We start from the raw sequence: 24,478 nt of genomic DNA, 5'->3' as shown, positions 1-24,478 counted from the left end.
AATATTTGGATTAAAATTGGTGTCCGAGAGTTTTTGAAAATGAGAATTTTTTTTTTCAAATAATATCTGAACTATAGTCGATTTGGATAAAAATTGGTGTATGGATGTTTTTTGACATGAGAAATTTGATTTAGATGTAGATATGACTCCTATTTATAGGGAGCGCCACCTATATGTGTTTTAACTTTTTTGAAGAACTTTTCGTCCGTACCTGTATAAAACTACCGATTAAAAAACATTTCCATCATTTTTTACGTAAAAATGTGTCTTGGTAAAAATCGTTACGAGCAACCGTTCTCAAGATATTTAGAATGGAAATAGTCAATACGTGTCATTATTGAAAAAAAAAATAAACATGTTGAGTACATAGTTACATATTTCACTGAAATTATAAATTTGGGAAATTTTTATGATGACCGATATTGATAATTTCGATTTCAAATATCTCTAGAATCATTATACTTGAAGCAATTTTTACCAAGAAACCATTTTTACGTAAAAAACGTGGTAAATGTTAATTCTAGTAATTCTAGCAATTCTAAGTAGTTTTATACAGGTATAGTTTATCCAAAGTCAGTCGGAATAGATTGGGGCTCTTAATTTCGGCAGTCTTTGTCGGCATCGTAGGGACAAAGGAATTAAGAGTCTCAGTACTTCCAATTGACTTCGGAAATACTAACAGACAAACGGTTATTACTCTTCAAACCAGTTTAAAAATATGTAGGTGGCGCCCTCTACAAATAGGAGTCATATTGACATTAAAATCAAATTTCTCATTTTCAGAAACTCTCGGACACCAATTTTAATCCAAATATTGTCGTTAGATCAGAAATTATTTGGAAAAAATCTCGGAAAAAATCCAAATAAAAATGAAACTTCTACACCCTGTATCTCCGAAACTAGACATTTTAGGACATGCATTTATACAAACTTTTTTACTTATTTTTATCTGTAGAATATGCTGGCAACATTTGTGATACAGTTCGGACCACCCTGTATAACGGGTACCGTTTTTATGAAATAGATAAGTCTATTTCATATAGCTCTGTTAACAGAGGAGGTACCTCATCAAATTCTTATTGTGTTCTAGAATTTAATATGTTCCAGAAAACAAAAGATTGATGGAGCTTTTTATTCCTAACCACGTTGAGAAATACTTGTAACTAAATTAAAATCAATTTCTTAGACTATATTTATAAAATTATATTGTATTATACTATCATCACTGCATAGATACTAAACATCGTAAGTTCCTAACGAGCATTAAATTATCTTTTTACTTTAATAATTATTAAAATTTTCAATAAACAAGACATATCAATGTTACATATTGACATGAAAAATGAGATAGATAGCTTTTAGGTGAAAAAGCGGATTCCAATCAAACTACCATGTCAAAATCTATAATATTGTCACGGATCGCTAGCGTTTTTTATACTATTGATAGTATAAGAACGACCAACCGTAATGGAAAAAACATTTACAACCTTGTAGCTGTAAACTTCTTGAACAGAACTGTTTTTGTTTCAAATTTCAAAAGCAATTTGATTTTTTTTGTTTCTATATCAATATTTTCACCCGTCCTATATATAAAGAAAAATCTATCCATGATTTTTCTTCGAAAAAATTCTTTTGAAAATAGCTCTATTTAAACCATACCACTTGTCATCCAGGGAAACTTTTTCAAGTTTTCAAGTACTGGATATACGTCAACTATAGACATAATATGTGAGAAGTGTAATAACATATATGAATAAATACAAAAAATCGACAAGTAATAAGTGGAACAATATATTTACTAGAGGCTATTCAAGAGAATATGCAAACGTACCGTTTATAAAATTTAGATTAACACAACATTGTTTACTTTATATTGGTCCAAAACTAGTATGTGTCCGTGCCTTGTAGTGCTGACAAGATCGAAAAATTCAATGTGTATGGTATATTTATATAATAGTATTAATTATAATTATATAAGTTTCATGTTTAAATTTAGAAGTAGCAATTTTCTTTTATTTTTAATTATAAATGGTGGAATTATTTTTTCGGCAATGAAGAAGCGAGGGTTTTGACGTAGTAAGTAATTTTTTCGTATGCGGACTAAAAACTTTGTCCCGGTAGGTTTTACAGTTTTGCTACTGAAAAATTAAATTGTAGAGATTTGAATTCTCTTCATTTTTTGTTCTATAAAATTTTCTGTTTAGCCAGAGAATAGAATCCAAAAATGTTTTTTGAGTTTCTCAAAAACGCTATTTTCAGCCCACCTAAAAAAATCTCAAAACTATCAGAGAATGTTATAACGATCCTCAGTTCGAGTGAACATCGTAATCCGCGAAGGTAACTTGCAGTACTCTATTGACCCTCATTGACTTCATTAAAGTTGCATACACATTGTGGGAATGAATGCAATATATCTCGTAAACAGTAAAACGTAAGAAAGTTACACATCAATTTGATGGGTTTTTATGCTCTTTACTTTTAAAAATTTTGCGACAGTAAAAAAAATGAAGTGAAAATCACGCAAAAATGCGAAGAACTGCGTTATTTAAGACTCACCCTGTATAATGTTTGGTAAAATTATGATTCAAATGAATAATATCTAGGCAGTGGAAATGAACGTATTCTAACGTAAGCGCTACTTTACAGTTCGTATTAAAATGATTTGGTTTTCAAAATATAGTTGATATTTTCATATTTAATTTTTTTTATAAAACTTATTTAACTTCTCTACTATTGTACTACTTTTTGATAAATACATTTTCAGCATTTAATGAATATTAAATATAAATTGTTCAAGTAATTTAAATTATATTTTCTTATAATTAATTTGAGTTCGGGTCTGGACCCTTTTACTCATTCCAACTTATTCTTATAAAAAAAGATCAACCTTAAGGTTAGATTAGACTAGATCTAATCTAGCCTTTATTTAAAAAATATGAACCATATTGAAAAATTTTCTTTAGAAGAATAATGGGAATGTCTAGCAAAGTAAATAATAAACAACTTGTAAATATATAACAATCATAAATTGAGTGTTCAAACTTACCGGATGAGGCAAATTAGTTTCTTCATTTAGTTCTTGCATCATATTTGTTACTAAATTAATATTACGATATAAATCAGTTTTTAAATCTTCGTCTGTATAACGATATATAAAATTCTGTAACTTTTGAGCAGAGCGAGAACTTATAGACAAATTGTTCTGGTGAACTAACTAAAATTAAAATGGGATATACAGAGTGTTCCAGGCTGAGCGTGCATTAGGAGTTTCTAGAGAACTACAATATCCAGATCGGAGATTTTTGTGCATCACTGTTTCACAAGAGATCTACGGATTAAAATTATTTTCAATATGGCGGCACTTCCGGAAATATCGGAAGTAGGTAGCAACAACGTTTAAATGGGTACCCTCATTTTTTATTACATATTTAAATTCTCTGTGAATTTTATTATTATGTTTATATCAAATACTCTATACCTAACATTAACGGTTTTTGAGAAAAAATATTTTAAATTTTTGGAGGAAAAACAAAATTTTAAATTTTTGGAGGCCTATCAAAAAATTGTGTATAGCTGAAATGTCAAATAACCATTACGATTACCATACCCACTGTAACATAAAAAGAAGATACGTGAATAATGTAGCTAATCTATTTCAAGAATTAAATTGTTTGAATGTCATATAATATTGGCCGTAGCAGTCATGCAGTTGAACGATTAAAAATTATCATAAATCATTTTGTTCAAATGGAAACCCACTTTTTTATTTTACTAGTGAAAAGATTTTTCCAATTCGTTACTTTTTGATTATATGTGTTCCTATACCTAAAATAAATCGATATTAAGTTATTTAAGATTTAGTTTTAACTGTATATTTTTCTTGATTTTATCGAGGCTACTGGATAAAACAAAGAAAAATATACGCTTTAAAATTAAATCTTAAATAACTTAAAAACGATTTATTTTAGGTATAGGAATATGTATAATCAAAATATATGGAATTGAAAAACATTTCCACTAGTAAAATAAAAAAGTGGGTTTAAATTTGAAAAAAAAATATTTATATTTTTTTAATCGCTCAGTTGCATGACAGCTACGGCCAATAATAATGTCTTCTCTTGATCACAGTGACTGTGGTAATCACTAAATTTGACGTTTAGGCTATACAGATATTTTTTGACAGTCTTTTTGTTTTCGACAGTAATATTTTTTTTCTCAAAAACGGTTAATATTAGATATAGACTGTTTAATATCAAAATTCATAATCTTTTATAAAAAAATTAAGTATGTAATAAAAAAGGGGTTAAAAAAAATTAAGTATGTATACAAAAATACATTTGAAAAAAAGTCGTTGTCAACTTCCGGTATTTCCGGAATTGGCGCCATATTTAAAATATCTCTAATCGATAGATGCAATGATGCACAAAAAATCTCCGATTGTATTGTAGTTCTCTAGAAACAAATGCACACTCAGTCTGGGACACCCTGTATATAATTTAAATCTTAAATGTATAGGAATATTAAGTTAAGCAATTACAAAAACATAGATAATAAATGGAGAAGGATTATTCCTTACTACAATTGGAGATTGGAACCTATTAGAACCATTAAATTTCACAATGTTAGTTACAATTAGGAGTAATCCTTATTTAATATACATTAATTCATTGTAGTAATTTATTTTTAAATAACTAGGACTGTTTTCTTCTGTATTTTACCAGGCGCCTTTTGTTTTAGTATATTTAATTAGTTTTCTCTAGCAAAATACAAACGAACCCATGACTGCTCTACTGATGAAAAGCTGCCGTACACAAGAGATACTATAGTTTTTTAAATAATAAATAATTTACTAATAACCAAAAAACGTTATAATCTCCTGATGATGCTAACATAGTCGACACAGCCAAACACGCGCCCTGTGTTAAAAGTAAAGTAGGTATTTTTGGCGTAATGTGGTATTTAGTATTTTATTTTGCTGTTGTAACACCAAAGGTTCCAACCCCCGAACTATAATAAGTAAGGAGCCACTGAAAATCTGATATATATATTGTATAGATATTTTCCTCCAAGACTGTCATTCAATTTTTAAGTATTTTAAAAATTACTTACCGTTAATAGATTTGAAAAATCTTGAAAATCAATTACAGAATTGCATAAGGTACAAGAACTAATTAAAAACTCTCCAACCGAATCGTTCTCTTTTCCTTTTGACTCATAATATTGTTTTAATATTTGTAAGGCTGAAGTGGAATCTTTAGTCGTAAACCAAGACTTAGATAATAACTGAAGTATTTTATCATCTGTAATGTTAATTTTATATAATGTACCTGAAAAAAAAGGAATTTGTTTACTTATTTAATTAGTATTTTTATATTTCAGTTGGTTGAAAGGTAAAATAGCCTCCAATATCATAAATTAAAAAAAAAATAAGTAGCACCTATAATTATAATTTTATTGTTATTTTAATGACAGTAATTTTGTGAATGTTTTGAAAAAGTAAAAAATATACCGTGCTGGCAACTGTTACTTTTGGGTCGGTATTTACATGTGTGGAAGTAAATCGCATACGGATCTTATTAAGTCGGAGTGAGAAAAATGTGACGGTGTCAAAGAGTAGATAAGACAAGAGACGACAGTTCGCGCGGTACCTTTCATGTTTGAGTGGTGGGGAGAGTGACCTCGTCTCGCTTATCCCTTTAAATTTTCGTAATTTTTTCGCGGGAAATTTGAAATAGACTATTATTAAAACTTGCCCAAGAACTTGCCTGTATAGCTTATAAATAGTTACTGTATGGGTAAAGAAATAAATAGGAATGAAAAAAATGAGTTTTCTAAATATTATATAAAATAAATTATAATTAGAAACATATTTGTCCGGGAAAAAGATAATAAAAGCAATATTTTGTATATCGTTGGTAAACAAGATAAAGTCGATTTGTAAGAAATGTTTTATTTACGTGTATTTTTTTTACATATGGGCTTGAACAAGTGTAATATCACAATGTGGAGTTTATGTACAAAAAAATAGAGTTGCTCAATTTTTTTTGTAAAAATATATTACAAGCTTCTAACTATGTCTTCGATCTATGGATTACATTTAGTTTAATAACATAATTATATAGTATATTTCTATAAAAATACTTTTCAGGATCCTTTGGAAAAGGGTGAAATATTATGTTTGTCGAAGAATATGGCCTATTTTTGCAGTCTTTATAAGCAAACACATTGCCACCATCTCGTCTTTTCCTGCTACTCGTGTCCTGTTCATTGTTCATATTTAATCATAATTACAAATTAGTACGCAACAAAAACGATACTAAAATTAAACCTTAAAAACTCTCAAAACGATAATATATCGAAAAACTCTGAAAACACACTTTAAAAAGGCAAAAATGTAAGAAAACAACTAATCAGATTTGTATTTGTTTATGTTTAAGCCTGATCGAATAGCACAGCTGATTAGCGTCCTAAAATCATAGGTTAGAATAAATAAACTACGCAGTTGTCAGATTTTCAGATTTTATCTGTTTATCTTTGAAATCAATCAACTTAGTCATTCTGTTTCTTTGATATTATCAGTACATTGCGAAAAAAGAACCTAAACCAACCTAAACTAGAAATTTATATTTCCGTATTAACATACGTTACTTATATCCTTCTTATATTATTAATTTATTTTCAGAAAATCTTGTTTATTTTTCAAAGAAATATACTTGGCAACAGACAAAATGGGACTTGATGGGACCTTTAAATTTTAATATATCTGCGTCTCTCTCGCGAGATTCGACTTCTTTGTTCACTGTCGTCTCTTGTCTTATCTACTCTTTGACGGTGTGTTGTTGCGGCGTTGCCACCTTTCGCCCGTACGCGTGTCCCTATCATATAAAGTAAAATCACGATCGTAAACCGTTTATTTTTAAAATATATATTTTTCATAAAGATAACTAGATAAAATCATTAGATATGTTTCTGAGTATCTGAAATGGAATTATAAGGATATCGTTAGGGTGTCCATTTTTTATAACCAGGAAATGTCAGTAATCGCGATAATTTAAAAACTCAACTTTTTAACACATAACACGCGATAAATCAAGAACCATTTTAGATATTGAAACTTTTTTTAATATGAAGTACGAATCTTTTACAAGATGTTTAAATAAGAAAAATTCGATAGGCTTGTTTTTTTACATTCAAAATTTTTAAAAAATCCATCCATTTACTTTTAGCGCATAGCAATTTTCAGCAACAGTGTAACTTTTTTATTTATAAAGATTTTCACATACTGTCTGCAAAGAAAATATAGCAGAAATATTAAGAAAGTTTGTGAAAAAAAAAACTACAGTCAATTATTTCTAATGGATTTCGAGATATCGAATTTTAATTCAGAGTTAATAACGCGACCACTGTCGAATACCAACTCAATTCCATTTATTTTTACCAAAAATACAAGTATTTCTAACTCGCACTTAAAAATTTACAAGCTATAGGAAAAATTAGAACGACTCGTTAATAAATAAACAAATAAAGTATCATGAGACGTAATTAAATCATGAAGCTGAACGCATGATGCAACACCCTTCCCTAGAATTTTAAGTACTGATTGGGTCGATCGGACCCATATATCGGATCCATTACCCATGGTCGACCGCGATGAATCTGCTATATCCCCTTCCACCTCTCTTAGCAATGTACACAGTTTCTCGGTTTATTTCATACGTTTGGCAACGTTTTTACTGTTTTTTTTTCTCTCTTTGTTCAGTACATTATAGATGCACTGTACTCTTTTTACTAGTAATGGGATAACTCGAGCGAAAATTCGCTCGAGTACTCGATTATTGAAATAACCGACATCGCTCGATTATAATCGAGCGATGCAAGTGACGAGTACCAAGCGACGAACGCAAGCGATCCTAGAATGAAATAAATTGAAATCCGATTTTAATGTGACATACTCGATAAAAAGCCGAGCGAATTCTCTACATACATTGCAGGTAGCAAATTTATACGACGCCGTATATACCAGGTGCGTCTCAAAAGTGGCTCACTATATACACTCCTATAACTTTCTTATTTTTTTAGATAAAAAAATGAGATTTGGTATGTTAGTATATGACAAAAATTAGGATTGTTTGACATATTCAATTGTTTTCTGTCACTTCCTGTTTCACCGGAAATTACTACAATTTTTGATTTTTAAATGGCACACTCGGTATTTTTTTTACTTTATTCGATAGAAAAAGACATTCTAAATAGAATGACGTATCATATGTCAACTTTTGACATATTCGCTCAAAAACAAATTGTATTTTAAATTTCAATCTAGAGTGCCATGGCTGTGTTAAACTAATTTTTAATCAAGGAGCCTTGGAAAAATAGATTTGATCATCTAATGTTTTTAGTGTCTTGCCCTGGCCGGTTTAAAAGATGCCCAAATCGTATTTTTGATCATATCTCAATTTTTTTTAAATGGAACGAGGGTGGCTCATTAGCATATTTCGAAAAAGATTTTTTTTACAAATAATTTGATACCACACACTTGGTACTTCGAGTCAAATTGTCGTTATGAACCGCATGTTACAATTTCAAATAAACCATATGCGAAAATGTCAAAAGTTGACATGTGATATGTCATTCTATTCAGAGTATCATGTTCTACCGAATAAAGTAAAAAAATACCGAGGGTACCATTTAAAAATCAAAAGCTGTAATCATTTCCGGTGTAACCGGAAGTGACCGAAAACAATTGAATATGTCAATTAATCCTAATTTATGTTATATACTAACATACCAAATCTCGTTTTATCTGAAAAAAATAAAAAAGTTATAGGGGTGAGCCACTTTTGAGACGCACCCGGTATATTTATCCGTTGCGTATCTGAGGTACAAAATTTTACGACCTACATCGACAATGCATCGAAATAAACTAAATCAAGCGAACAAGCGAATCGCTCGCCGCTTACTACTTGCCGTTCATTACCGAAAGAATATGTACCCTGCGCACGCAACTTACTGCTTGGCGCTTGGCGTTAACGAGTACTTACAACATGCGATGGGTGAAAAGCGAATTTTTAAATACGAGTAATATTTCGCTCGTGTAATCACTCGATTATTGCAATCGCTTGATACTCGAGTACTCGATTATTGAAATTAATCGGTTTTTCCTATCACTACTTTTACATATGGAAATCTCGGCCCAAGACTAACCTTTGCCAGCCCTTAGTATGGGTAAATCTACAAAAACCGTGTGATCAAAAAGTTATGTAATCAAGCAACATTTTGCTGCTGACTGATACAAGATAGGATAAGAATAAAGCCTCATACCACTATGTGTTCCATGAGGTTCGTCAGTTCGTCTTGTAGCCCCATAGTCACTATACGTCGATGCGTAAATTTTATGTGACAATGCGTCGATTCAATGTGTTGTGCCACAATTCGGCAAGAACTCGCTTTTATGGACGAACCATCAAAAGAAAGATTACGAACACAATGGACGAATTTGAAACGAACTAAAAAATCGTATATGGGAAATTAAAACAACTTTCGTTGCACGTCATCAATGACACCATGCGTCGTCTTATGGAGTTTGGTGGTGGTCGTATTATGATGTGCAACCAAAGTTATTTTATTTTCCCTTATACAAACCCATTACGAATTAACGCATAATGACATGGATTGACAAACCACATCGATGGATCGCATCGACGAACTGCCTCATACTCACTATGCGCGCATCGATCCATACCGGGTATATCTCAAAAGCGACACACCCCTATAACTTTTTTATTTTTTTTTTAAATAAAAAAACGAGATTTCGTCGGTGAAACGTGATAAACTGCTAACTCCATTATTCCTAATTTTACAGGAGAGCAAAAAAACGGTACAAAAAAATATGTACAGAGTGGGTCAAATTCGACGCTTTTCAATGGAGATACACAGCCTTTTCTATAGGAGATAGACGAAAACTAATATCGGTGTCTGGAGCTCAATTTTCATCAAAAACATGATGGTGAAAACCGCACATCAATATCTGTTACCGTTTCGAAGTTACGAGGTGTTTTTCAAAAATGTGCATTTTTAACAAATCGCTGTAACTTTTTTGCTATGGAAAATTTTGTATTTGTATGAAAACATTTCCAAAGCACCTTTTTACGTAGAATTTAATGGTTTAAGTATAATTTTTTTAAAATTAATAATTTAAGAGTTATCAACAGAATAATTTATTTTTTATTTGGGACACCCTCTATATTTTTAATTAACTGAAAAGAATTTAAAATTACCTTTCCAAAAATATAGCACATTTGATATTTTGTTATAATCCCCTTCGAAATACAGAATTTTTAAAAGTTTGCCGCTTTTAACTAGTAGGTAATGGAACTCGAAAACATATTTTTCCAGCAAGACGACGCACCGCCTCTGAACGCTCAAGTTATCAGCAAATTTTTGCAGCCAATTTCAAGAATAATTGAATAGCTAACCAAGATCCCAGCGGCTGGCCGTCGAGGCCGCCTGACTTAGTGCCCATGGATCTAATCCTATGGATATATTTGCGGTAGAATAAAGGTTCCTTATTCTTCCGTATAATCTAGACAAGAATTAGAAATACTTAGCAGTTATGAGAGGGTATCTTTCACCCACACTGAGTTAATGAATTCCGCGAGAAATGTTCAAAAACTGCCCCGTCTGTCCATAACAGAAGACGGTCGATATGTCGAACACCTGTAGCAAAATCTCATGTTTTGGTTTGCTATTTATTTTTATTGTTATTAGATATAGTTTAAATGTGTTGATGTTGGTTAAATATATTTTAAATTGTTATAAAATTCTGCATCTCTCATAGCAAATATTATTTTCGTTTTAATTGATGCTCACAGCTAGATTTTTTATGCATTACAGCCGGTGCCGTTCAACCAAACCAAACCAAACAAAATTTTCTATAGCAAAAAGTTACAGCGATTTGTTAAAAATGCATATTTTTGAAAAACACCCCGTAACTCCGAAACGGTAACAGATATCGATATGCGGTTTTCACCATCATGTTTTTGACAAAAATTGAGCTCCAGACACCGATATTAGTTTTTGTCTATCTCCTATAGAAAAGGGTGTTTCCATTTAAAAGCATCGAATTTGACCCACCCTGTACACATGTAGGAAATATTTTCATGCGTTAATATGATAAAGAGATAAGAATTTTATTTGCTGGGGAACAATAAAACTCAATATTTCGTGTTACATCATTTTTTCACACACAGTAGGAAGATAGCAGATATTCGTCTTGCAGAAATAAGAAATAAAAATATACTTCTGGAGGGAGCTACCTTTATTGATTGAAATTTTGAAAATGGAATTGAATATTACCCAAACAGATTTAGAAATAATCAAATAAATTTAAAAAAATATGATATAACCATATATTTATTATATATATTCGGTCTAGAAGCAAAACATATACAAGTCCAAAAACGAATAAATTTTTAATGCGTTTTTAAAGAACTGAAGTAGCAACATTTTGGACTTAATGCATATGAAAATAATTTAAAAATCAAACTTATAAATTATTAGAAGATATGGTAGAATCCTTTCATGCTTATCCTAATTTTTATACAACGGTAGTAGACCGAGCTTGGAAAACAGAACATTAAATTTTATTACTTTACTCCTTATTTTATAATTTTTATAAAAATTATGTATCATTTACGCGGAAAAATGTTGAAAAAAATAAAACTGATTAGGTCTTATGGAAATTCTTGTACAAGTAATGTTATTTAAAGTATTTATAGCACGCCGATGAATTGCTCGTATATAGAAAAGTAAAGATTTCAGTTAACGTCTCCTTTTTGCTGCCAGAGCTAATCTGGACTGGGTCTACTTTGTTTACGCGGAATCCGAACCGCGGTCCTCGGCCATATCATGGACAATGGCCTACCGACTTGGCAAGTGTCTAAATCGACTCTTACTCACGAGATATCCGATCTCATCCGGCCTCGAACCGGCGTGAATGAGCAGTGTGTGTCAATAGATTTTACACTTTTGCCTTTTTTTTTGCACAACAGCACGATACAGAGTTTCGAACCGGTCACCCGTCCATCCACTAGTATCGCCTTACGTCGTTTAACTTCGGTGTTCTAATGGGAACCGGTGTTTCGAAGTAGCTAGGCTGTGTCCCCTGCTCGTATATAGAGAATTTCGTTTTTCCCCTTACCCTTTACGGATACTCCGTATTTACAGAACGGGTCGACGCAGGGTCGGACTGGCCATATTATATATTTATATAACTATTGGGGGGCCCCAGCCTTCGCGGGCCCCCTTTATAGTTCATTATTTATTCTTAACAATATTTGCTTTTGCATTGCTTTATGGCATTTGCATTGCATTGGTTTACCTTGCATTAGGGTAGTTCCCTGATTTCTATACAGGGTAAGACAAATAAGTGCCAATATTTTCAGGGCTAATTTTCTTTTTAGGGAATATTTTCTCTTTACCGTTTTTCAAATAAATCCAAAACAACCGAGTTATTTCACTTTTAAAATTTCCAATTTTTTGCTATAATTTAGAGAATCATTGGATTTTCTTTCTTGTAAATTTAATCTACTACCTATGTTGCCATATTACAAACAAAGTATGTTTTTAAACTAAAAATTAAAACATTTCCAAATTTTTTTTTTAAATTCCAAATTTCTAAAAAAAAATTCGCGCAAAAAACCTCATAATCGTGTTTCTTGGGTCGAAATATACTACCCCTAAAAATATTTGCACTTATTTAAGACTCACCCTGTATATAATAGAGAAAATTTGACCAAAACGTAGGGCGAAAAAATTTGTAAAAAAATACACACGGCTCCTCCTTACATTGCCACCCGGGCCCCTTTGGCATAGTGCGACCCTGGATCGACGTATTGTACTAAAGAAACATACAAGTAAGAATCCGTCTGTTTGCTTTAGCGTGATCGTAACGAAAATTACGGAGATAGCAGCATTTCGGTGGCTATTTCAGATCACTGGGAGTTAGCAGATTTTATTGAGTTTAAATAGCAAATTTTCTTTAATGGGAAAAAATGTATTTGCTTTCCCTACTTATAGAGTATTTTTTTCTCTTTCTAATGGTGTAAAAAAAGTTATTAACATAAAAAATGGAGTTAGCAGGTTATCACGTTTCACTGACGATTTGGTATGCTAGTATATGACATAAATGAGGAATGAGTGACGTATTCAATTATTTTCCTTTCCTTCCTGTTTCAACGGAAATTACTACAACTTTTGATTTTTAAATGGTATCCTCGGTATTTTTTTACTTTATTTAATAGAACTAGAGTGCTCGGATCCTTACATACATAAATCAATCACTACACTTGTACATTTTTAAATAGTTTAACTCAAACAATTATTTAAGTTAGTTAATACTTACATAAAGATGCAGCTTGACTAATATCGTCTTTCTGTAAGACAAATGCTAATAATGGTCTTATAATTTCCTTAATAGTAAATCCACTATTTCGAAACTTAGTAACTAATAAATTGGTATTGTTCCAATTACAAAAAGGAAAAATAAAGTTTATAAATGTTTCGGAATCTGGCTTCATGTTATAATCGTTCATTCGTAGTAAAGTATAAAATATCCCTAAAAATTATTATATATATTAGATAGAAGTATTACTTTCCTATAGTACGATTACCATTTTCACCATCATTATTTCCATAGTGAATGAATAAAGGCCAAAAATAATGGATTCTCAAAATTTTTAACGATTTAAATAGCGCCCATGATTCATCTAAATATCCTAATTCTAAGGTGAGCACTGTTAATTTCTCCAAAATAAGCGTATTTAAATCCTTCTCTACTAAGTTTTGCGCCAGCCTTATAATGATTTCAATATTCTGAAATTAAATTAATAGTTAGAACTATTTAAATATCCTTTAATCTAGTTCTCTATTTACTGATAGCTTTTTTAAATGAATAAAAGCTTTTTTAAATGAATAAAGCAGTGGACTAACTCAAATTCACGCAACGAAGGAGAGAGATATAGTAGAGCCGGGAGGCAACTACTTTTTTTCTTTTTTAGTTTTTAACAGCAATTGCTCTGTTTTTTGGAACCTGTTTAAATTTTAGTGTGCAACAAGTAGCTGGCTCGGTCGATTGACAATTTTGTCTCATGCTTTCATATGGTAGAATGCAGAATGAGTGGAAAGCGGTTAATCACCGCAAACTTGAAGTGTGTGTGTCTCTCTATTGTGTCCCTTTTCTTGAGTTATAACTAACTCATCATGCATGGGGATCTTCCGTTGTAGGGAAGACAGGGTATTTCGCATCCTCCTGTGACAACAGCTGTTCATCCTTCGACGGTTGGAGTTTAGCCCTCCGTGCCTTTCACAGTCAAGAAGCTTGTCTCCAGCTGAGGTACCCTTGAGGTGGAGGCTAGAGGATCGGTCTCTATTTCTCCATCTCTTTAACTTGGTCTCTCCTTAGACCTGATACCGGTGTTGTCCGGGGTCTATAATAGAGGATATATTTCTCTTTCTCTATTGCCTCCTTGAATTTGAGGTCAACTATTGTGCGGACCTGACTTTGGCCCTCTTCCCTCGAGTTACACCGCAAGGGTTAGTCGGTCCACTTCTACAGAGCCCCGCATGTAGAAGTAAGCGAGACGGGAATACAACGGGTTGCCCCCTGGTGCCCCAAGGTTGAGACCAGTACAGGCTAGTTTTCTATTTGGTCACGCATCCCTTTGACCTGTACATCCCGCCATAGTAGGATTTTTACGTAGTAGTTACGTTAGTACACGTTCTAAAAAGAACAATATTCGACTGCAAGGTCTGCTACTAAACATTTTCAAGCTTAAAGTATACCAACACTATTTATTTAAACCAAAAACTCGTAATACAAAACTAAAGTGTCAAAACGAATAACAATGTCAGGAAATAAATAAATAAACCTAACCAAACTTGACATATTTTACAGCGGAGCTACCACCTGAATCCTCAGCGCGAAATTTAAATTCCAGTTAGTCAGCACGGCGCCATGGTTGGCAACAATGAATTTAAAAATCGCGCAGTCGATTACGTAACTAAAAGTTTAATTGATATGAAATATATATGTATAGTCTCTCCAATAGCGGCAAATGAGTCTGTCATTTTAATTCACACGTAAACTGCATTGAACATACTGTTACGTTTTTTCGTCGGTTCCGTGTGGATAGAAAGTCACAATTTATTTAAATACTATTTATTTAACACTAATTAACAAAAACAATAACGATAAAAGACTTATAGAACTATTTACAAACGATTTTATAACTAAGAATTTATTTCGAATTTTAGCGCGTCAACTGCACTGGTATATTTATTACTGCCCCCTGTAGGCCACAGCCGCCGGCTTTTATACCGACAGGTAAAGAACTCTAGAATAGTCCATAGATCGTTAGGTGCGTAGAGAAAGTTTTCGAATGTTCTCGTATGTACTAGTCCATTCTAGTGGGACTCGATTCTTCTCGAACGAATGAATCATTACAGTGTCTATTCTTTAATGCGATGTTAAGGTCATCTGAGGGCGGGACATATAGTTAGGTTAGGTCGAGTCCACACGGGTCCGCAACACTGCCCCCTTCTTAGGCACATGCTCGTCCCGAGATGTACACGGTGAATGAAGGTATTTGCAAAGCTGGCCCCTGGTACATTGCGAAGTCTGGTAGAAATAGCAGTCTACAGTTTTTCTCCCGATCTCAGCTTTGGGTTGTAGCAGCAAACGAGGATCTCGATTCCCGTAAATCTGAACAAGACTTCAATCATGTTCCGGATTGTACGCCAACTCAAACCATCGAGTCCACACGCCAGCTTCGGAATGGCTAATCGTGCAATGTTGTTGTTTAGCAGGGCTTCTCTCAGTTCAATCAGGGTCTTCCATAGATTGAGATAAGTCGGCTTACTCGGGGACCATTCCTTGGTGACCAGGTAGAAGATGTGCCTTGCTTGACCATGTGCATTGTCGGTTAGCCTCAAGACGCTTCCAACCTCTGGATCCTGTCGGCGTAGTTCTCCGACACGCCCAAACTTCTCATTGAACGTCGCAGCGATTCCTCTGGACATCCGCAAATCTCGAGCCACACAATGAGCGAGCGAATAATCAGGAGGCACGGAAAAGAGGTCTCGTTGATCTTCTTTGGTTACACCATAGCGAGCCTTCTCACTGCTGTTGTATCGGGCCATGAAATCGTCAAAGGACATCTCCGAATCAGGGGGATCAAAGCTGCAGGTTCTCACGGTCCCAGCACGATCTTCTATTTCGCCTTGGTAGGGGCTCAAACGGTTGAAATGGACTACCCTCGGTTTTCCTTTTGGCAATTTTCTGATACGGTATACGACGTCATTAATTCTATCCATGACTTCGTATGGCCCTTCCCACGAGGATTGTAGCTTCGGAGATAACCCACGACGTCTCTGCGGGTTATATAGCCACACCAACTTCCCTGGTTGGTATCCTCCATGCTCAGCTTGAATGTCGTAGTGTTCCTTCATTCGGTCACTAGCACTTTGAATATTTAGGCGGACTCTCTGATGAATGTCGTCCATCCTTTGACGTAGTGTGTGGACATAATCTTCTCCGGCGACTTCTTCTCCCGGTCGGCAACCAAATTTCAGATCACAGGGTAGGCGCACTTCCCGTCCCATAACGATGCTGGCTGGAGTTTGCCCTGTAGATTCTTGGACGGATGAACGGTAGGCCAACAGGAACAGGTGAAGAAATTTGTCCCAGTCTCTTTGGTGGTCAGAGACTACTTTGGCCAGATAACGGTTGATAGTTCTGTTCATGCGTTCAACCATCCCATCGGATTGTGGATGTAGAGCAGTCGTCCTGGTCTTGCGGATGTTCAGGACTTCACAGACGCCTTGGAACAGATTGGACTCAAAGTTTCTTCCCTGATCTGAATGAAGCTCCATGGGAACACCAAACCTGCAGATCCATTCTTTAACAAGGGCATCAGCAATCGTGGACGCTTCTTGATTTGGCAACGCGTAGGCCTCGACCCATTTGCTGAAGTAATCCATTACTACCACAATGTATTTGTTGCCATCGTTCGTCTCCGGGAAAGGACCAGCCACGTCGATCGCTATTCGTTCGAAGGGACTACCAACATTGTACTGGCGCATAGGGGCTTTACCACGCTTTTGTGGCCCATTAATGGCTGCGCAAATGTCACATTTCTTACACCAGGCCCTCACATCTTCTTTGCAGTTCACCCAGTAGAACCGTTCACGCAGCTTGCCAAGTGTCTTGGTAACACCAAGATGTCCACCGCTGGTTCCATTGTGAACTTCCTCCAAGACTTCTGGGACCCTCTTCTTTGGAATGACGATCTGCCTTCTCTCTTCTTGTCCCTCCGGTCTCTCGATCACACGGCGAAGTAGTACGTTATCTATTACCAAGGAATTCCACTGAGCCCAGTACGACTTTACGTTCGGCGAATATCTGCAAACTTCTTCCCACGTTGGTCTTTGGCCTGTGTTTTTCCAGTTAATTACTAAACCTAATTCTGGGTCACTGGTTTGGTCATTTGCAAGATCTTCGGGTTGCCAACTATCACTACCCACAGTTGTTCTTAGGAGTTTCACTTCTTTCTCTTCTGCTCGGGAACAATGCTTACAGTCCTTAGCGCAAGGTCTTCTGGAAAGTGCGTCGGCATTCCGATGGATTGCCCCAGCTCAATGTTCTGTGTCGAAGTCAAATTCTTGTAATCGTTCAATCCATCTAGCTACCGGCCCTTCAGGATTCTTAAACTGCAACAGTCATTTCAAAGCAGCATGGTCTGTTCTTAACAAGAACTTTCTTCCACAGAGATACTTGTAGAAGTGTTCCACTGCTTTAACTACTGCTAGTAATTCTCGTCTGGTTACACAGTAGTTCCTTTCCGGTTTTGACAAGGTCTTACTAAAATAACCAATGACTTGTTCTTGACCATCCTGGATCTGAGACAGAACAGCGCCTAACGCAACATTGCTAGCGTCGGTATCCAATATAAAGTTTCCGTTGCCAAGAGGGTAGCTAAGTATGGGCGCACTAGTCAGGGCTTTCTTCAATTTTCGGAATGCCTCGTCAGAATCTGAGTCCCAAGAGAAACGCCTCTCGCCTTCGGTAAGTCTGGTCAATGGTTTTGCGATAGTGGCGAAACCCTATACATAGCGGCGATAGTATGTGCATAGTCCCAAAAAGCTTCGTAGTTCATGTTTATCTTTAGGTATTGGCCACTCTTCCACTGTCTTGGTCTTCTGTGGATCTACCGCAACTCCTTGGGAGGAGACTACATGTCCCAAGTAGTGTACCTTTTCTTGACACAGATGACATTTCTTGGGGCTAAGTTTCAAACCAGAACTCCCTAGTCGCTTGAAAACTTCTTCCAAATTCTTCAGATGATGGTCAAAGGATTTCCCAACCACTATGATGTCATCCAGGTACACTAAACAGGTAGTCCAGGATAGTCCCTTTAACACAGACTCCATTAGTCTCTCAAAGGTAGCTGGCGCGTTGCACAATCCAAAAGGCATGACGGTAAATTGCCACAGTCCGGAGCCCACCGAGAACGCTGTCTTCTCTCTGTCTTTCGGCGCCATGTCGACTTGCCAATATCCACTCTTCAGATCTAACGTAGAGAATATCGTTGACCCCGCCAGTGTGTCTAGAGTATCGTCTATCCTCGGCAGGGGATAGCTATCCTTCTTGGTAACATTATTGAGCTGCCGATAATCAACACAGAACCTGGTGGTACCGTCTTTCTTCTTTACTAGTACTACCGGCGATGTCCACGGGCTGTTAGATGGTTCGATGACACCCTCTTCTTTCATTTCTCGAAGGATTTTATCAGCTTCTTCACGTTTGGCGAGCGGAAGTCTTCTCGGATTTTGTTTGATTGGTCGTGCATCTCCTTCCAACAGCGATCCCCCGTCCTATTTCGCTGTCATGGTTCCTTGGCTCCAACAGAATAATACTCCCATTCCAGTACCTTCCAGGCAACCATCCAAAAATATCTCACAGCGCTCAGGGATCGAAACATCTTCTGCTACTACCACGCGAAGCGTCTCCTCACATTTTCGATGCAGAACCACTTCTTCTTCATTTATTTTCAAAATTCCTTGTTTGAGGTTTAGCTCAAAACCTCTAGTGGTCATGATGTCCATTCCGAGAACAAGTTCATCTTCGATGTCTGCTACTAACACTCGATAATTAAAACAGGTGCTTCCGATAACAAAATTAAGATCTACCTCTCCATGGATGAGAGCGGAGCTTCCTGTAGCTGTACGTAGTCGCCATTGTGTTGTTTTAATCCTTTTTGATGTTTTAAGGATATCCGGCCTCATGATCGTTTTGGTCGCACCCGTATCCAAAAGCATGGTCCGTAACTCTCCATCCACGAAACCATCCACAAAAATGCTGTTGAACTTGTGTTGTAGCGAGGCGACTTGAGCAGTTTTCGTTGGGGCATGTTGGGTACAGGTCGACGTGTGCCCCTTCATTTCGACCCTCAGTAGTTTTCCGACCTCGATGAAGCCGGTTCTTCGTTCTTCTCCTTACAACGGCTTCGCACGTGTCCTACCTGTCAACAATTCCAGCAATCGAATCGGTCCCTTCTTGCCCATGTACTGGTCCAGTACCTTCCGAACAATCCCTTCCACGGATTCGTCGGAACATTCGTCGATGGCACGTACTTTTCCTAAAGACCGAGAACTTTGTTTCGCGGCCTCAAATTCTAGGGCACGTGCTAAAGCATCCACCAAGTACGTTGGGTGGGCTAGGAGAAGTGCTTGTCTTGTCTCGTTGTCACGTAAGCCGTCGGAGAATGCCTGTACTGCCAACCGCTCCATAACATTCTCTGGCGTAGCAGGGTACGCAAGGCGAACGAGGCGGGCTACGTCGGCTTCAAACTCCTGCAGAGACTCATTTGACTTTTGAATGCGATTTTTTAGCTGGGAATGATAGACATGTTCCAAATGAGCTTGGCCGTACCTTATTTCTAAATGTCGTACCAATTGCTGATAATCTCCCTGTTCCGATGGTAACAGTGTCTGCAGGATATCAGTCGCATCTCCCCGCAGTGCGATAGTCAAAGCGGTAGCTTTTTCAGCGATTGTCTGTTATCTTTTCTTCTAAATTAATTATTTTATTATTAAAGCTGGCCTGTATGTCTTTAGAATTTTCTGCGATCTTATCTTCCAAAATATTAATTTTATCACTGATTTTCTCTTCTAAATTAACTTCCAAGTCAATTATTTTACTATTTAAACTATTCAAATTGTCGTTTAAATTGTCTTGTAAATTTTTCAATGACGAGTCAAGGTCACCTTCCAACTCGAAGTAAAATGTGTCAGGATCCTCACCTTCCTCCACCAAAACGTCTCTCAGTCTAGCTTGCAAAATGCTTTTCTTTCCATCTGTCTCGCACTCTCTCTCTTCCAATATGCATTTCAGTTCGGACACTTTCAAGTTTTTCAACAATTTTTTCGAAGTCATTGTCAGTCTTATTTATTTTTTTTTCTAGTCTATCACACACGCCACACTTGACACCAATTGTTACGTTTTTCGTCGGTTCCGTGTGGATAGAAAGTCACAATTTATTTAAACACTATTTATTTAACACTAATTAACAAAAACAATAACGATAAAAGACTTATAGAACTATTTACAAACGATTTATAACTAAGAATTTATTTTGAATTTTAGCGCGTCAACTGCACTGGTATATTTATAACTGCCCCCTGTAGGCCACAGCCGCCGGCTTTTATACCGACAGGTAAAGAACTCTAGATAAGTTTATAGATCGTTACGTGCGTAGAGAAGGTTTTTGAATGTTCTCGTATGTACTAGTCCATTCCAGTGGGACTCGATTCTTCTCGAACGAATGAATCATTACAGTGTCTATTCTTTAATGCGATGTTAAGGTCATCTGAGGGCGGGACATATAGTTAGGTTAGGTCGAGTCCACACGGGTCCGCAACAATACATTATTTTCCTTTACAATTTTTTTTCTCGAATATATTCTAAATGTTTTCGACAATCTTAATTAAATTTAATAGTTGTGAAGACATATCAGTAATAAATCTCGCATATTTTAAATGTTCTAACGTTCTCAGATCAAGAACCATTACAAATTTATTTGTGATGGTTCTCGGCCAACAATTGGATGGATCAAAAATTATCACCAAACACAAACCTCGCTATTTAAAAGCTGTACTAGACAATTGATATTCCTAGTAGACTATATACATGGTACAAAGAATACAAGGTATGATCGATAGCGGCTCCAATTTCGTTCAGTTCGCGCATACCACCTGTGACGTCACTAGGAAAATGAGGAATAAATAAAAAATAAAGAAAGTTGACAGGAGATCTGCATTTTTTGGGGTTATGGTTAAGAATTGTTTATTTTTAAGACTTTTTAGTTCGTTTAATTTAATAATTACTAAAACATTGTTAATCTAAGACTAAAACCAGCAGTTCCAAAAAAATATATTTAAAAATAATAATTATCTATTAACATGGATTTGGACTTTGGACCATAATAGGGTAAGAATACTAAATTTATTTCTATATTCGGTACCTATAAAATTGTTTATTAGGTTTTTAGTTTGCGATGTTTATGGTAAATAATTTTCATGTTCATTGCCTCTGATTTCACATGAGGACAGAGATGAGGATATATATGGAAAAGTAACCACAAGAGGAATTGTATCATTTAAAAAATGTTGGGAATTTTATTGTTTCCCATCGAAAAGTAGAAAATGCCAATGCAGATGAATGTATTGTAATTGTGATAGAAGTAATTCCAAGGGTGAAGTTTATTATAATTAGTGACCTGTGCTTCTTTTTATATGTAGATGTTTCATGTTTTGAGAATAAATCCGTTGAACGACACCCAAAATTTAGAGGAAGTATTTGCATACCCAGAATATGCCCATCAAAGATTATATAGCTCAAATTTCCTTTAATGGTAGGCAATTATTCAATGCAAATTAACTTTTTAAGTGACTGAAATATTAAATAGTTTACAATATGGTATATCATTAAAAATATATTACTTTTAGGTACAATTAGGGCCTGATACATTTCAAAAAGTAGAATATTATTTTATATTAAATGAGGTATTGTACCAACAGTCAATTTATATTAATACCGGAGATGAAAAAATAACAGAATAAATAGTTCTTTTTTTATACTACAAAAATAAACTATAGAATACAACAGTATTTAAAAAAATAAATAAAAAGTTATGTCCCGGCCGAGATTCGAACTCCGGTCTCTCGCTTCCTAGCCCAACTCCTTACGCACTGCTCCACAGTAACTTGCTTAGCGATAATTCAATGACGGTATATAAACAAAAAAAAACAGGTTTATAACAATACCTTGACGATTTGAACTGGCGCGCGGAGCGTGCTGACCAATAGCGCCTGGTATCACCTGTGACGTAGCGACCAACCTGCGCAATATCATACCTTGTATTCTTTGTACCATGGACGATATATATATATATATATATATATATATATATATATATATATATATATATATATATATATATATATTGTGAATATAAATATTACTGCTTAAAAATTTAACCAATATAATAAAATCACTAAACAATAGAAAGTTGCAAATATTAGTTTTATTGAAACATACCACGCGACAATGTAACATTTCCTTTAAAATACTGTGGCCATAAGAAACTTCCGGATACGGTGTAACATATGTTTCATAGATTTTCATGGCTGATTCTGGCTGGCACATATGAATTAAATATATACATATTTTCTCTATCTTTGCTTGTAATTCTCTTGAAAATATAATATTATTATAAAATTTGTTAATCTACAAAAAATAGCATATAATAATAGATACATTTATTTAATAGATATTCTACCAACCTCAAAAAAAATATCTTCATTGCCTACAAGACCAAATTCTAGTAAAATTTTTAAAAAATCATCTTCTGTGAATTCAAAATCAAATCTTTCTATAGCTTTTTTTAGGTCATTCAAATCCTTTCTTCTAATTAAGCCCTTTAATATTGATATTTTTGTTGTATTATTTTCTAATATTTGTGCCGATCTCATTGTATTCAATACAGTATCGGTAGCTTCTAAACCACTGTTAATTAAAAATATAATAATTTTATTTATTAAATAATCTAGAGTGTATCCAGGAATATAACACATATATGGATTTTTTTTTATTTTAAATTTCTCAGAAATTTTTATTTTCAAACTCCAAATAAACTACTCATTATTGAAGCATTTCGTTTCGGTTAAGCTTCAACCACAGATCATACAGATTATAAACTTTGTTTTTTCTTTATTGTTTTTCGTGGTTCCAATTTTCGGAATCGGGCACTAGTTAGGTTACTAGTTTGCGCACATAGCACGCCCACTTATGGCATGTAAAACTGTGCACAGCGCCTGACCGGCACGGTTATTAGAGAGATATCGGAAAACCGAATAGCGTCATGCAGTATTTACGCGTACCTTATCATGGTTACGATATGCGCGAGTCAATTTTTAACGCAACACCCGCTAATAACGTTACCGCCTGACGTAATTTGCGGATCAATTACACCAAGCGCTATTTCTAAATAACGTTTAAAAATTGCTTAAATGGGCATGTGCGGGTATTTGACAACCGGAGCCGGCCGGCGAGATCTTTTATTTTAGGTTATGTTTGAATTGTTTTGAATTATTACTTTAGTTTTATTAGGTAATTTGATATTTAAGTAGCTGGGATTAGTTTTAATTAAATAAATATGGCCCAAAATATGGATTCCACCTCTTCCAATATTAAAGAACCTATAAAGAGGCTAAGGTTTACAGCAGATGACGACTTAACCCTTCTAAGAGAATTTGTTGCTTGTTGCCCTAAACCCACCAGCAGACGTTGAACAATAAAGCACTGGAAATAAGAACTTTAGCCCTTTAGTTTTAAAATACCTAGTAAACAAAACAATTTCAAAGTTTTAAATTGAAAGTTAGGTTAAGTTTAAATAGCGGACGCGACGCGAACAGAATTCTTTCTGATCCGATAACTATAAATGAAGAGAGTTAATAGCACCTCACGTAAAGGAAATAACACCTGACCTTATTAACGTCCATGCACGCTATTCGGTTTAGCGATATCTCTCTAGTACGCTGTTTATTGTTATTTTACACGAGTTTATTTTTGCGCACAAGAAATTTTACTCGTTTGCACATCGTCATAAAAAACAATTTTCGTACCACGAATTAGGGACAAGATTTTTATCTGTATACTTATAGGATAGCTAATCTGTGCTTCAACAATATAAAATTCGCTCAAGAGTAAAGTAGTAGTTTTTTTTAAATACGTAAAAAAGTTACTTAATAAGTTTTTTGAAACAAAAAGTAATATGACATTTAAAGCCACAGCTACCTACTGTGAAAAAATATTTTTAACTGTTTTTAATATTTTCTTACAACCCCGTATATCATCAATAGA

The 24,478-nt window shown here is 34.8% G+C and overlaps 1 protein-coding gene across 3 annotated transcripts in view; it reads right to left on the bottom strand.

Moving 5' to 3' along the window:
* The window catches only part of LOC115891206 (leucine-rich PPR motif-containing protein, mitochondrial), a 77,736-nt gene that overhangs the window by 44,751 nt on the left and 8,507 nt on the right, over positions 1 to 24,478 (bottom strand). For all 3 annotated transcript variants that reach the window (XM_030911629.1, XM_030911630.1, XM_030911631.1), the window contains 6 exons: positions 22,900 to 23,122; positions 22,655 to 22,843; positions 13,671 to 13,872; positions 13,403 to 13,615; positions 5,110 to 5,327; positions 3,047 to 3,214 (listed from right to left, as the gene is read on the bottom strand). In XM_030911629.1, the coding sequence (XP_030767489.1) occupies positions 3,047 to 3,214; positions 5,110 to 5,327; positions 13,403 to 13,615; positions 13,671 to 13,872; positions 22,655 to 22,843; positions 22,900 to 23,122 (1,213 nt within the window). The remainder of the gene's footprint in view (positions 1 to 3,046; positions 3,215 to 5,109; positions 5,328 to 13,402; positions 13,616 to 13,670; positions 13,873 to 22,654; positions 22,844 to 22,899; positions 23,123 to 24,478) is intronic.

This window comes from Sitophilus oryzae, unplaced genomic scaffold (assembly GCF_002938485.1).
Source record: "Sitophilus oryzae breed Bouriz unplaced genomic scaffold, Soryzae_2.0 scaffold_980_pilon_pilon, whole genome shotgun sequence".
NCBI classification, from domain to species: Eukaryota; Metazoa; Arthropoda; class Insecta; order Coleoptera; family Curculionidae; genus Sitophilus; species Sitophilus oryzae.
This window is presented reverse-complemented; position numbering and strand designations above follow the sequence as displayed.